General features: G+C 46.3%; 2 protein-coding genes across 9 annotated transcripts in view; one reads left to right on the top strand and one right to left on the bottom strand.

The window, feature by feature from the left end:
• Positions 1–242: 242 nt before the first annotated feature.
• Positions 243–7,805, bottom strand: APEX2 (apurinic/apyrimidinic endodeoxyribonuclease 2). 3 transcript variants are annotated; one of them, XM_060138104.1, is made up of 6 exons: positions 7,523–7,805; positions 6,445–6,528; positions 5,633–5,813; positions 4,939–5,085; positions 4,126–4,195; positions 243–1,546 (listed from the first exon to the last, which is right to left on the bottom strand). In XM_060138104.1, exons 1-6 carry the CDS (start codon positions 7,677–7,679, stop codon positions 638–640), a joined length of 1,548 nt encoding a protein of 515 aa, XP_059994087.1. In that variant the 5' UTR covers positions 7,680–7,805; the 3' UTR covers positions 243–637. The 3 variants fall into 3 exon arrangements, with proteins under 3 accessions (XP_059994087.1, XP_059994089.1, XP_059994088.1); XM_060138106.1 differs by having other exon boundaries at positions 7,530–7,651; XM_060138105.1 differs by lacking the exon at positions 4,939–5,085.
• Positions 7,806–10,666: 2,861 nt separating this feature from the next.
• PFKFB1 (6-phosphofructo-2-kinase/fructose-2,6-biphosphatase 1) overlaps positions 10,667–14,968 on the top strand; it is a 99,374-nt gene continuing 95,072 nt past the window's right edge. The window contains exon 1 of one of the 6 annotated variants that reach the window (XM_060138591.1): positions 10,667–10,863. Coding sequence is in view for 5 of the 6 variants with exons in the window: in XM_060138585.1 (XP_059994568.1) it covers positions 10,836–10,863 (28 nt within the window). In the remaining variant the exon portion in view is untranslated. The remainder of the gene's footprint in view (positions 10,864–14,968) is intronic. The other 5 variants (XM_060138585.1, XM_060138589.1, XM_060138592.1 and 2 more) reach the window with 5 other exon arrangements.

Genomic DNA, 14,968 nt, shown 5'->3' with positions numbered 1-14,968 from the left:
TGAGAAACAGTGGTTTAAAGCTACACAGCCCACTTGAGCTTTCTGCCCCACCACACCCACCTCCCTTGCTGATCCAACCTCAGCAGTGCAGGGAACCCCAACAACTCAACAGAGCACTTTAATGGTAAGCACCAATCCTCCTTCCTCCCCTCTCCCTGGAAGTTATATCATCAGGTTACAGGCAGTTGGCAAACCCGGGACTGAGATAACGTCTCTGACTCAGCTTTATGGAGCACATCCAAAATGTCCACATGACATGGTGCACTACAACAAAGACACGTACTTTATTTAGGCACAGATACATTTCCCAGGAAGGAAGGAAGGGGTTTAAAATCACAACTTCCTGGGGCAACTGGTTCCTCTGTAATTCTGAGAGGAAGGTGGGAAGTGGGGTGGGGGACTGGGTCACAGCATTAAGACAAAAGAAGCTCACCAGTGAGGGGGAGCTAGGCAGGAAGAAGAGAGAGGAAGGGAGGCCTTGGAGGAAGAAGAAAAAGAGGAAAGGGAAGGGTCCCTGAGGAAGATGGAGGAGGAAGAGGAGGTGGGAAGGAGGTCTTGAGGAAGTAGCTTAGGAGGAAGCTGGCCTCAGACCATGTACAAGGTTAACCATGCCAGACATCCCTAGGCCTGGGTTGGTTCAGCTGGGCCTGCTCCAGAGGAAGAAGCTGCAGCGGGAGGAAGGGTCAGTGGGAGGACCCTGGGGCCTGGCACACATGTAGAAGTGGCGGCCCAGGTTGGGTCCTGGCTTCTTCACAGTTCGCATTACACACGGCTCCCTGTGGCCCCCACACAGGGGCATGGGCAAGGGCCCCCCCAGCAGAGACTTCCAGAATGAGGTCCGTACCTCCTTTTCATCCTTGGCCTCTGAAGCCTTGGCCCGCCCCTCCACCACATTGGCCATCACATCCTCTTCTGAGGTCTTTGGGGTCATGAGGGTGCCCAGGCTAGGAAGCTCCAAGTTAGAAGAAGCTTGGGGACGACTGGAGGATGGCTGGAAGTAGCTCATCAGGTTTTTTTGGCCTCTACTGGAACCAGCTTGACTTGGCCGAGACCTGGTCGAGCGCACACGGGCTTTGTTTTGGCGCATCTGTACCGGTGTTTGATTGCTGAGCTGCAGCGCTGACTGCCTGAACACAGGATCTTGTTCGAGACGAACTAGGAATCTAAGGATCTTGAGCTGGGTGCCTGCAAACTCAGGGAGGAAGCGGGTGCACAGAGGTGGGCACTGTTTTGCCGGCACAGAAGACACGCTTAAGACTGCACCCACGGGGCAGTGGTCAGAGCCCATCACCTCAGGCAGCAAGAAGGAGGCCTGAAAGGTGTCCATGACCAGGGTCCTGTCTCCCAGCACATAGTCAAGCCGAGAGCCATAGTTCAGATGGCGGGCGCCACTGACTGTGGACCAGCAGGTGAAGGCCCCCTTCTGCTTTGGATGGAAGCATCGGTAGCTATCAATGAAGGGTCCCGTATGGGAACCAGCCTGGCACCCCAGGTTACTGAGCAAGTGGTCCATCCACTTGCGACCTGGGTCCTCTTGAAAGCATTCCTGGGGAAAGAGAAGGGGGACAAAGAAAGAGGTAGAACTAGACGCCTAGAACTGGAAGGGGCTTAAATTAACTGCTTTATTTTACAGACAAGAAAATGTGGTTGTTTCAAAGAAGAATGCTTAAGGTCATACAGTCCAGAACTGGCAGAGCTGGGATTCACTTTCCACCCTTACTGATTTAAAAGGCCATGATTCTTTTTCCCCTCTGCATCAGGCTACCTCTACCTTGCACTGGGCCATAAATCCCAGATCTGAAAGCTTGCTGTTAGTTAATCAAAGCAATTCTCAGAACTGCTCACCAAGAGAATGGAAAACAGCAAGTTAAAAGTGGTTACCTCCAGGAAGTAGGGCTGAGGTTAGGAGTTAAGAAGCCTGTTGCCTTTTCATGTAAACCCTCTGGTACTATTTGGCTTATCTTGTTGTGTGTGTCAAAGCCTTCACTGACCACACCCCCTTCCTGAGCTGAGGGGCTCCAGGGTTTCAGGTCTGAATACTTCCTTTGGCTCTGATCCCTAATTCATCATCCATCCAATCCACTCACCCACTCATTCAGTGCAACAAATGTTCAAAGAACACTGATTATGTGCCAGGCACGATACTAGAGACAAAGTGGGACCATGATCTTGTCTTGGGGACCAACAAGGCTTCCTTTCAGGAAGTGATCTGGAGCTGAGATCCAGATCCAGATCTGAAGGCTGAGCAAGAGTAACCCAGGCAGAGGGTGTTACAAATTGAGAGAACAACTTCTGTGATGGGCCTGTGGAGGGAGGGGACAGTATACCCAAAAGACTTGAGGGGCAACCAGACTGGCTATCAAGAGGTGATGGTCACTTAGACTAGGGTGGTGCCAGAGGAGACAAAATGAAATTAAGAGATGATTTGGAGCTAGAATCAACAGTACTCACTGACCAATTGAATGGGAAAGGGGGGTAGAGAAGAAGAACACTAACACAATTCCCTGGCTTCTGGTTGGAGCAACCAAGAGGACGATGGTACTATTTAGGGAGATGAGACTAGAAGAGCTGGTCTTGTGGGAAGTAGACATACTCTGTTATTTTGGAAAGATTGTGTTTCTCATGTGATCTGGTACTATTAGTTCTCTTTCCTTGGGAAAAAAAGAATATAGGAAGTGCACTCGAGATATCTAAGATATTTCGAAACTAAGAAGAGAAGGCATAAAAGTATATAACACTATCACAGGAAGCAGCAAAAACAGACTAAGTAAACACCGATAAGGAATAAGGTAGGGAGGATTGAAGGCTTGCAGTTTGTAGTGTACACTCCCTTCCCCACCACCACCACCACCACCACCACCACCACCAGTCTCTCATTATCTCATTTCTGCTCATTTTCCCAGCTGAGAGACACATTTATGTTCCTGTGGCTCTTCTGCAAACTAATCAAGGAATTTTCCTACAGCCTCTTCTTTGAGCCAAGCCTACTGCTGAGTTGGACTGTGCCAGCATAAGTTACTTATCCCTCCCCTTATGAGGCAAGCTATGATGAGAACTGACTTGGAGATTCTAGGGCAGTGGTCCTCAAGCCTGAATATACAATAAAATCAGCCTGGGAACTTTCAAAACATACTGCTACCCTGGCTCCACACCCAATAGATTCTGATTTAATTGGTCTAGGGTTGCACCAAGGTATTGACATTTTTGTAAAAGCTCCTTGTACTAATGTACTTTCAAGGGTTGAGGACCATTGGCATAGAAGGACTCAGAGATGAGAGGTTCACACAAGAAAAGAAGACAGAGGGAGCGGATGCCTACCAATTCAGAGGACAGTGAGAAAAGCCAAAATGAGAATAACTTTTGCAATGGGCAGAGAGGAGACAACCTGGCTGGAGTGGATGGAGTGTGTAGCGGTGCGGAGGATGGAAACGGAGACTGGGTGCAGACAAGAAAGAGTTTTGAATGCCAGGCCTGTGTGTTTTCTCTGCATCACAAAGGTAACAGAGAGGTGTTGAAGGTTCATGAGCAGGAAACATAGTATATTAGGGAAATGATCAAGGCAATGTGGAGTTCCAGGCTCTTGAAATCTGACTGAAACTCTCCAGCCCCATCTCCTGCTACTCACCTTCCTTCTCTGTCACCCCCTAACAAGAATGGGACTTGTAGTTCTCAATGCACACCAGCCAAATTCTCACCTTGCATCCTTTGCTCATCATGCTAGAATTCTTTGCTTCCCACCCCAAAGCTCTGTTCTACTCATCTTTTAAGATTCAGCCATTTTAAGATATCTCCCCTGACGTCCTGGCTGGCCCGACTCCTATTTCCAGGCTCTCCTAACCTCCTGGGCTGCTGTCTCTGCCTCAGCCCTGAAGACACCATTCTATAATTGACTGGTCATGTGTCCATACCCCACCACCATGCTGAGAGCTCTGAGGGGCCGAGCCAGCACTGACTACTAACTGAGTCCACAGCACAATCCTCAGTGCTTTGAGAATAGAATTTCAAACTAAGCTCTGCTTTTCCGTGAAGGAAGCTTGCCCCTGGGCCAAAAAAAAAAAGCATTGATTGGCTGGCTAAACAGAACCATAGTCAGGAGTGAGGTCAAAGGCCTAGAGGGAGCCTTACCAGGTTGACTGCATCCCAGTGGTCAATGGGGCGGTGAGCTGTATTCAGGTCCCCCAGAATGATAACATGGCTGAAAAACATAAAATGAATGTTCAGAAAGGGAAGCAGTAGTCCTGGCCCATCTACTTTCTCCTGGGCCCAAGATCTCAGATAGACCACCTGCCACACAGAGGTCAAGGTAGGGTCCAACGGCAAGTCATAATAGCCTGCCTCTCCAATTTCAGTATAACCTTGATGCCTTTTACAACTGACCAACACAATTATGATCTCCAAAGGTAACCCTGTTCCCTGTTTGACATGATTGTCTCACTTATCTCTACCTAATGGCATCTTTCTGGTCCTTTAAAGATGAGCTCAGGTACCATTCCCTCTAGGAAGCATCCCTCGATTATGTCAACCTACCCTCACTTTCCTGTCCGTCCCTGGGATAAGACTTTTCATTTGTTCCCAAGTACGTTACCTTCCTCATCTCATTTCATCCTTAAAACTATACTCTGAGGTAGGGATTCATACACTTATTTTACAAAAGAGAAAATAGGGGCAACACTAGCCTTCGGGCTCACAGTGAGTAAAAGAGGAGCTGGGATAGGTGCTCAGAGGTATCTGAGTACAAAACCCATATTTGTATCACTTTACCTGGTCCCCACAGCTCTTAGACAGCAGGGTCTATTCTGGTGGGCCTGCTGGTGTCTACAACTAGGCTGTAAATGAACTCAAAAGACAAAGATCCCATATCCCTCTCAATGGACCTTGACACGGGGCTGGGCACCCGGGACAAGCTCAAGGAAGCCTTGCTGCCCAGGTTTGCAGTACCTGCCAGCTGCCAGGAGGGCTTCTGCTCGGATCTGCAGCAAGCGATAGAAGCGCATCTTAAAGGCGAGCCGCTCAGGCTTCCCAGGGTCCGCATGGGGGCAGTACACGTTGATTAGGGTCAAGGTCTTCTCCTTCCCTTCCCATGTGCTGGGGAGAATAGAACCGGCCCCCGCAAAAGGGGTCACTTTCAAGCCACCCTTCCCCTCCCCACACCATGTGGCTCCCACTTAATGATTGTCTGTGGGATGGAAGTGAAGGAAAGGGATAGAGAGACATGAACAAGCTGGCATACACAGGACTTGAGGACTGACTACATCTAGGATGACACTCAGGTAAACCAGGTGATGGTCCTGCCATTCACAAAGACAGGACACAGAAAGAGAGCAACCTGGGGCAGTAAAGTTGGCTAACTTGCTTCTGAGGCACCTGTGGTAAAAAAGAGAGCTAGTCCTCCTGGCCAGGCTCCCTCTCCCCCCGCCCCCGCCCCTGTAGAAATAGAGAACTCAAGGCTCAGAAGAGAATATGATTTGTTCAGGGTCACATAGCAGGTTGCCTTGCCAGGACTGAAGTCCAGGAAAGGCAAGTTTGGGAAGTTTTCTATGGTGAATGTATGTTTATAAGGCAAGCCTTAGAATCACCACATTCACAGAGTTGAACCAGCAATGCTCGGTGACAGGCGGATGTGGGCTATTACCAGATCTTGTGTTGTGTGAGGAGGGCCCGGCCCTCACTATCCAGAGCTCGAAGCTCCTCTTGAGTGAAGTCATCCATGTTTCCGTAGCAACCCACGTCCCCATTCTGAGTGGCAAGTAGGCCACTCAGGCCTTCTTCAGCAGCCACTGGGGTAGCACTGTCCTTACAGAAGGTGGCTACACCTGGAGACAGAGAGGGTACTCTAAGCAGGCCTGGCAGCCAACAGCCTGTTGCACAGTCTATTGCCCCTGCACAGGTCACCCGACTCATCTTCATCAAGTGTGGCTCTCTTGATGACTCCCCCAACTCAAGGGCCATGGATGCCTGAGGCAACTCCTCTACTCAAACCCTGGAATTTCAGTTCCTTCATCTAGAAAAGCTGCAGATTAATAACAGCTAATATTCTAAGTGCTTTACATGGTAGGTGCTCAGAAAATGTTAGCTATTATTATTATCACATGGATTAATTAGTTTAGTCCTTGTAATAGCCCTAAGAAGTGCACATTATCTCCATTTTCCAGCTGAGGAACTTGAGGCATAAAGAGGTTAAGTAGCTTGCCAGAGGGTACGCAGCTAGGAAGTGAGCTAGGATCCAAACTCAGGCAGTCTGGCTCCAGAGCTCATACAACTAACCATCACACTACTGTGTTTCTGAGATCCAATATTATACATAAAAATTATCCTTCATATAACCTGATATGGCTTTAGCTCTTGGATGAAAAGCCTACATTTCTTATTACCTTCTCATTAAATATTGAAAACCCTTTCCCACCTGTCTCCATCACTTTAAAGTCCCCAGAAAGCCCGATTTACCAGAATAGCCACTACGGTTGCGGCTGAAGCTGAAATAGGAGTTACAGCCCTCAATGATAGCCAGGGGCTCTGTCAGCACATCCCCTGGGAAAAAAAAAGATGTAAGATTACATCAGAGATAAAACTAGGACCCAGGACACAGAAAGGCTTGGAATTACAGCTGTAGGCTAATTTCTTGCACACATCAGAGCCAGGGTAGAAGAGAATATCAAGTACCTATGATAAGAAGAGAAGCTAAAAAAAGGTGGGGACTAGAGAGGGAATTGTTATCAGAATTACGAGAAAGGGGAAGACTACTGAATGGGAGGTGAAGAATTAGGTGGGAGGAGGCTAGATGACTAGGTGACTGGAGGAAGTTGGGGGTGGGAAATGGACATATGGGAGAGAGAACTGGGAATCTGAGCTGGGAGTAGGAGGTAGGAGAGGGAATTCAAGGATTTGAACTGAGGATGGAGGGAAAGTAGGTAATGGGTCTTAGAGGGAGGTGGGTGGGAGAGGGAAGGAATCAGGGGATTGAGCTGTGGGGGAGAGGGAATTAGAGGGTCTAAGTTTGGGGTGGGACATGAGGTAGAAATGATGAGAAGCTCTCAGCTGGGGAGGAGAGATGGCGGTAGAGATAAGAGGAACTGGGGATCTGAGATAGAAGTTTAAAAAGGAGGAAACTAGGGAGTCTAAACTGGGGGCAAAGATGGTGTGAGAATTAAAGGATATGAACTGGGGGCAGAAAAGGGAAAGTGGGGGTGTCTGTCTTGGGAGTGGGAGATGGAAAGTGTGTGGCGGGAGGAAATTTGGGGGACTGAGCTGTGTCAGGAGAATGAGTAGGAATTAGAGGATCTGAAAGAAGATGGAGATTGCAAGGGGGAGGGAATTATGGTTCTGCTGAGGCCAGGAGATGATGTCGGAATTAGGAGATCTAGCTGGAGTGCGAAATATAGAGGGGGGATTGGGATTCCAGACGGGCTCTAGGGGGAGGACTCTAAGGATAAAGAAATGGGAAAGGTAAATGATATGGAGCAGAGAGCAAAAGTTAGCGGAAAAGGGAACGTGTGGTAGGGGTCCTGAATTCTTGAGCGCTCACTGGTTACTTTGGTCTCCTGAAGACAGACGATGTCAGCATCCAGCTTGTCCAAAATGCGCCCCATGGCCATGGCGGTACAATTGCTGGGCTCCTCGTTTCCCACCCCTTGCACGGGGCTGCGAATCCCATTGATGTTCCAGCTCACCACGCGCAACATGCTGACAGCTAACTGCAATGCCTTTAAGCCCGCGCCCCACGTAAGTGCGAGCCAAAACCCGAAAATTCTTGTGTCCGCCAGGCCTGGCCTTCCGCGCGCGCATTTGCGCAGGCGTTCTTGTGCGTGCCGCAAAAGGGTCGGACACACATGGGGCGGGGATTCAAGCCCTTCAGTTTTCATTGGCTGGAGAAGCGGAAGCTGAAGGGGGCGGTGTGGTAGCCTAGGGGCGATGAATAGTGAGAGGAAGGCCAGTGGTTGGGCTCCTGCCCCTACCACCCGACACTGGCTTACGTTCCTGAGTCTGACTGCGTTTCTGCTCTGCTGAAAAGTCCCCTTGGTGATTTCGATTAGTTACAAACGAGATTTTACCACTTTTTAAGTGGCGGAACCGCGCAGCGACCGAAGCCCCGCCCACAGTGTTCAGACTGCGCCCCTGAGTACGAAGAGGGCTGCGGCACCCAGCGACTAGCGAGTGGCTGGCGTAACCCTGCATGTAAATGTGGGCGGGGGAATGCGCGAAGGGAACTTTGCGGCCGGAGGAGGGAGCAATAAGAAACGCACTCCATTTTGGAAATTAAGATCTTGATGGTCGTCGGTCATCGTTTGCAAATACTTTCTCCCAGTCCTTAGGTCATCTTTTCGTTTTGTTTATGGTTTCCTTTGTTGTGCAAAAGCTTTTAAGTTTGATTAGGTCCCACTTATTTGCTTTATTGCTTTTGCCTTGGGAGACTGATCTAAGACGATATTACCAGGAGTTATGTCTGAGAATGTTTTGCCTATGTTCTTTTTCTAAGAGTTTTTTTTTATGGTGTCACGTCTTATATTTAAGTCTTTAAACCATTTTGAATTTATTTTCATGTGTGGTGTGAGTCTTCTAACTTCATTGATTTACATAAGGCTGTCCAACTTTCCCAGCACCACTTGCTGTAGAGACTGTCTTTTCTCCATTGTATGTTCTTGCCTCCTTTGTCCAAGATTAATTGAAAGTAGGTGTGTGGGTTTATATCCAGGCTTTCTATTCTGTTCCATTGATCTATATGCTTTTGTGCCAAAAGAATCTTAATTAAAAATGTTTAATTTTTATGTTATGTATATTTTACCATATTTAAAAAACTAATAATAAAAGGAATGAGGAACCATCACCTCTACCTAGTTCCAAAACATCACCCCAAAGGGAAATACATACCCATTACGCATTAAGCAGTTAGTCCCTATGCCCTCCACCACCAGCACCTTTATGGCATCAATTTGCTTTCTGTTCCTGTGGGTTTACCTATTTTTGATATTTCATATAAATGAAATCTTTGCAAAATGTACTAAATACCACTTAATCATAGACTTTAAAATTGTTAATTTTGTGTTCAAATTTACCTCGCTTTTTTAATATATATACACACTACAATATATAAAATAGAGAAACAACAAGGACTCACTATACAGCACAGGGAACTCTACTCAATACTCTGTAGTAACCTGTATGGGAAAAGAATCTGAAAAAGAATAAACAGTATATGATGTATTTTGCTATACACCTGAAACTAACACAACATTGTATATCAACTATACTCCAATATAAAATATTTTTTTTAAAAGGGGGGGAATAATGAAATGTTCTATGTGTAGTGATATGGAAAGATCCCAAAACATATTGGGGGGTGGCAGGCTGCAAAATAGTGAGTATTGAACCTTTTCAATAAACCACGGGGAAAATGAGGGAAAAAAAGAAGCACTCTAGTGGAGTAAGATTTAGAAGAGGGCCTCTGGCTTTATTGGGCTGGGGGAGTGAGATGGGGAAGCTGTATCAAGCCCACCCTGTAGTCATTATTTGTCTTGGGCCTTATAGCATCCCTTAGGATGTGGCCTGACAGGTACTTCCTCTTTGCTCTGTTTCTCAGATTATTAAAATCAAGGCCAAGAGAGTTTAAGTGGGCTACCCAAGTTCCAGAGCAGCACTGTCTTCCAATATAACCTATGGCTCTTCCATATGCATTATCTCATTTCATTATCAGGGCAACACTGTAAGGGGCATTGAGGCTAAGAGAGGTTCAGTGAATTCACCCCAGTATCACAGAAGCAGTAGAGCCAGGATTCAACCCCTGTCTTAATCAGCTCAAGGAATATTTTCCTGAGTAAGTTTTTTCTAACCTCCCCAGTTAGATCTTTTCCTCTGGGCCCCCACATCACCCTATGGTCCATTCTGTCACAGCGCTTACAATGCACAGCTACCACTGATTTCTATTTCTGTCACTAGACTGCCAAGAGCTTGAGAGCAATGACCATATCTGATTCATCTTGTTAGCCCCATCCCCTAATATAGCGCACAACACATATTAGGAGTTAATAAATATTTGTTGAATGAATGAACAAATAAAGGGCAATAGCAAGAGCATCAACAGGTTAGTGACTTGTTTTTGATAACATAAAAATAGAAATAATAGACATGCCCAATGTCCAGGGAAAAGCATAACTTCGCATCCTTAGGTTCCTCACCCAGAATTGTGGCATAATTACTTTTCCCCCAGAATTCCATAGCCTTAAAACCATCATTCTCAGTGTCTGCAAAAAAGACCCAAAGAGCTGCTTTTCCTCCTGGAGGACTTAAAGGTTACATTCTAGTTGTTGCCATCAGAAAATAGCCCTGCAATTAAAATTAAGATGTTGGTGCTTTAAGCTTTTCCATGTTTTGGTGGTTATTGGCTTAGGATTGAGTCCCAAGAGTGGAATAATTAGGACAAAGGAAATGAACATTTTTATTGCTCTTGCTTCATATTGGCAAATCACTTTCCAGTAGGGGATCGTGCTGATTTACACTGAAGACCAATCTGAACCAGCCCCAAGGAAATCCAGATCTTGCCTGTTTACATTGCTGGTTTTCATTTCCCCATTCTGCAGTAGCTTGTTAATATTAGTTTTGACCTTTGGGGCAAGGCGAACACATGGTTGGCCTGAAGAGAAAAGGCTCTGGGTGACTCAGGAACTTCTTTGGCAGCTGATATTTCAACAGCGGGCACACACCCCCTCTTACCAAGGGTACTTCCCCAGCCTTCCCAGGGAGCCAACGAGTGCCTCCAGGCTCCCTGCTTGATGCCACTCTCTGTACCTGCTTTGGGGGTCTAAATGCAAGAGAGCCGTGTGTCGTGTATTGGATAACTAGCGATGGAAGAAAAAACCTCTAGGAGAACAGGTAGGTGAAACAGAAGGAAAAATAGATAGGAGTTAACACAAACCCAAATCCATTCTTTAGGCTCTCTGGAAAGTTTTCTTGGAATAGGTGGACACTCAAACTGTTCACTAAAGTGTATGGGAAGTTGGGGATAACATGATTTCTATATTTCATTATCTATCATCCATTCTGACGTGTCTTTGTGGAACACTGGCCCAAAGGGCAGTTCCCTAGCACTTTAGAAGTCTCTTTAACATGGTCTAGTCCAGTTTTGAATGAACTGGGTGATAGAGATTGTATCTCTTACCTCCCAACTGGTGTATAAAGTAGGGCTGGTTTGCTGTGACACTTTGAACAAGTCTTTTAGCTTCTCTGGGCTTCAATAGCCTCCTCACCAAAATGGAAATTGAAGTCCCTCCTATTTCCCTCAGAGGACTGTCACAAGGTGAAGAGGAGTGGGATGACAGGAACTAAAGCTCTTCTGAAATATTTCAGGACTTCCGTGCTCTGTCTTAGTGATCCTACTTTTTCTGTAGCCTCCACAGGCAATACCACACATAACCCTCCAGCTGCTCTTCTCCCTGAGTGACTATGGTCTGTGGAGGGCTACTCCTAGCACTAGGATAGAGCAAACTTTGGGCCCCAGGCATGGGGCTGAAAGTAGTAGGGGGATGGTGGGCCAGGGCAGTGGCCAAGAAGGAAGTGGATCCTAGGCTGCTGCCACAGAAGGCCTGATATTCACATATAGGCACCTGACCTGTAAGCATGCAATCTCCCCTCCTCACCCTAACACAAATGCATTCACACCCACACACTCGAAGAATTACCAATAAGAAGACCCCATTTGTGATTTTGATACCCATCAGTACTGTCTTGATACTGCTTTTAATGAGATTCTCCCATACACTCCATACTTTGGGAGGATGGTCAGGATCTGTGGGCCTCAGGTAGTCATACTTTATGCTTTTCCTCCATAGAGTTAACCCCAAATTAGAATTTGTGACTCAGCTCTTGGTCTTGAGTGAGTCTCTGATACTGAGTGAACAAGTTTTTCTGTAACCATTAATTGGAACTTTTTTCTGGGGGGGGACTTCATTCTTTTGTTCTTTCTGTTCTGCCCCATTCAGGGTTGAGAAACTTTCTAGATCCTACTACCACCTTCTACCTTCAGACCAAGTTAGTTCCCCCACCCAGTTCCCTGGATAGCTCTCTTTTTATAAAATTTACCTTTGTTGAATGGGGATTATTTGTACACATGTTCATCTCATCTAGGGCAGAGAGATGTAGATTGAGCAAGTCTCCTCTGTGCCAGGGCCTGAGCTGGACACCTGGAAACAGATCACAGATAACTGAGATCCAGTCCCATCCTTAAGGAGCTCACAGTCTAGTAGGAAAGTAGACCGGTAAAAGGTGGATACTTGCACAGATAAACAGAAGCGTATAGGCAGTGTGGGAACCAAAGCCAAGGCTTCTCAGAGGAGGTGAGCATTGAGCCTGGCCTTGAAGAGTGAGTCAGATTTCACTGAGAAGGGAAGGGAAGAGAAGGCATTCCAGGCTAAGCAAAGGCCCAGAGGCAAAAAAGTACACAGTCAGTTTGGGGGCCTAGTGAGTCAGCTGGCACAATTTAACCACAGGGGTCTAAAGAGAGACATGACTGGAGAGACACGTTTGATTGAGAAGAGCCAGGGCTGAGGCCTTCCCATAAAGCTTGTTTAGTTTTCCTACTTCTGGGGATCAGAATTGATAACAGTGGTTAAAACACACACACGCGCGCACACACACACACACACACACACACACACACACACACACACACACACACACACTCAGTTCCAGGTAGTTTTAAGTTGGGTTTTCAAGCCTGGACCCTAAGTTTACCCTTTCAGACCTTGTCAAAAGCCCACTAAGCTCCTATCTCAGATTTCCTGCTGCTAAATTTATCTTTCTGCCTCTTGGCAGGGTCATGAGGACAAAACTGTAAACATAGAAGAGGGGTTCATGTGACTGGATTGATTACCTCGGACAAGCCACTTCCCCTCCCTAGACCTCAGTTTCCCTGTGAGGCTAGTGAGAATGTTTGGAAGGAGCAACTATGATGAGGAATATGTTTCTTTGTGGGCCATGGAAAACATACATGTAAAGGGTTATTATTCAGATTACTAGCCTTAGCAGAGTGATACCAGTTAGGAGACTTATTACGATTAAGAGAGTTGCATGTCTTCCAAACTCTAGTTCTAAGACACTAAATGTTCTGAGCTAATCTAGAAGACCACATTCTTAAATCAAGCTTGATTGATCAGTTAACCAAAGAAAAACCCTGGACTGGAGAAATCAGATCCCCAGTGTTCTATTTCTAACTTGGTGACTTAATTTACTATAGGATCTTAGGAAAATACTTCCCTCTCTAGGCTTCCATCTTCTTACCTGAGAGGGTTGGATGCAATGATTTCTAGGGGACTTCTGTATCACAAAACCAAAAAAGTAAAAGTGAATTCATCTTTCTAACTGATTGGCATGAGCTCTTTATTTATTATAAATGTTAACCCTTTGTCATAATTTTGTAAGTTTCCTTTACTGAGTGTTTCCTGAATGCTCAGCATTACACCAGAAGTTGCATATTAGCCAAGGAGGTAACTGACCTTTTACTTCACAAAGGGAATCAGTGTTAGGTAATATATAATGAACATTTTCCAGGTTACTTTATATGTGTTAACACATTGAATCTTCAACAACCCTAAGGGAGTAGGTACTCTTATGAGATGAAAACACCACGGCACTGAAAAATTAAGTCTTCTACCCAGCGTGTCATAGCAAGGGGCAGAGGTGGGATTCCACTCCAGTAGTGTGACTCCAGAGCTCATTGCTTTTAACCACTGTTATCCACTGCCTCAGTAGATTCATTTAGAAGGGCAGGCTTTGAAATGTATTGAAAGTTTGGTATGATTTATACACAACAAATGGAGGGAATCTAACCCTTATGTAGACTAGGATTCTGAGAATATATTTTAGGGAACTTCTTAAAAGGCAAAGTGGAGCTGAGAGCATTGGAGGTCAGGGATTGGAGATTGCTATCCCCATGAGATTGCCCCAGTGTTGCCCAGCTCAGTGGAAGAAATTGAGCTTTCTTGTAGCCAATCACTGGAGGTTCATCAAGGGGTGGGAAGGTTGCAAAAGAATGAAGTAAGAGCACACTTGGACGTCTTCCAGGTAAGCTATGCTGTTATATGAGTACTACACATAAAAGCTTCAAAACAACCAGGGGGATGGGGGAGGGTAAAGCAGAGACATCTGGGTAGGATGGCTCTGGCCTATGGACTTGTCCTACTTTGAGGCCATTGCTCCCAACTCACCACACTCTGCCTGCTGCAGCCTCCCCCGCTAAGCCTCCATCCCCATGACTTGGCATGAAGAACTTTAGTATGGTTCTGGGTCAGATCACAATGCCTTTCTCCCTAGGGGACCTGATGGCAGTTGGCAGTCATGTGAACAGTGCTTATCATCTCTCCCCCTAGCAATGGCTGCATTCACTTCTCTTCCCAAGGTGTCCGATTTACTCTGATTTATTTAGCTTTGGCTGGAGAGAGCATAAAGATGATCAGATAGTGCCCATCTCTCCAAGAGTGTCCTGGGTAGCACATTTTAGGAGAGAGAGGCCCTTCAGTAGGAAAGGTAGCAGAATTCAGGGAAGACAAGGGTTGCAATGCCATTTGCGGGGGAGGGCATTGAGGCAGTAAACCTTCTACTTCCAGTTCAGACCTAAGATTGCTAGCTCAAAACATTGCGTTTTTCAGTAGGGACTTTGTGCTTGTGTATTTGTACTTGGGAATCTTGCATTTCTGATGTGGATCTCTGTTTCTGGGTTGGAATTTGACATTCTACTTGGGCCTGTTTTTTTTATTTTGAAGCTATGAAAGCTGCTGAGATCTGCCTGCATCACCTTTGCCTCCCCACCCCACACAGGATATAAGCACATGATCTTCGGTCTTTTATTTGCATACTCTACTAGTCCTGTCTTCATTGGAGGGAAGTGACTGGCCAGACATGGGCTGTCTTGCTGGCTGTCTTCCTTGCTGGGCTCCAACTTATCTCTTATGTACACAGCCCTTGGAGTTCAGAGGCCTCTGCT

This window comes from Lagenorhynchus albirostris, chromosome X (assembly GCF_949774975.1).
Source record: "Lagenorhynchus albirostris chromosome X, mLagAlb1.1, whole genome shotgun sequence".
In the NCBI taxonomy this organism is placed as follows: domain Eukaryota; kingdom Metazoa; phylum Chordata; class Mammalia; order Artiodactyla; family Delphinidae; genus Lagenorhynchus; species Lagenorhynchus albirostris.
This window is presented reverse-complemented; position numbering and strand designations above follow the sequence as displayed.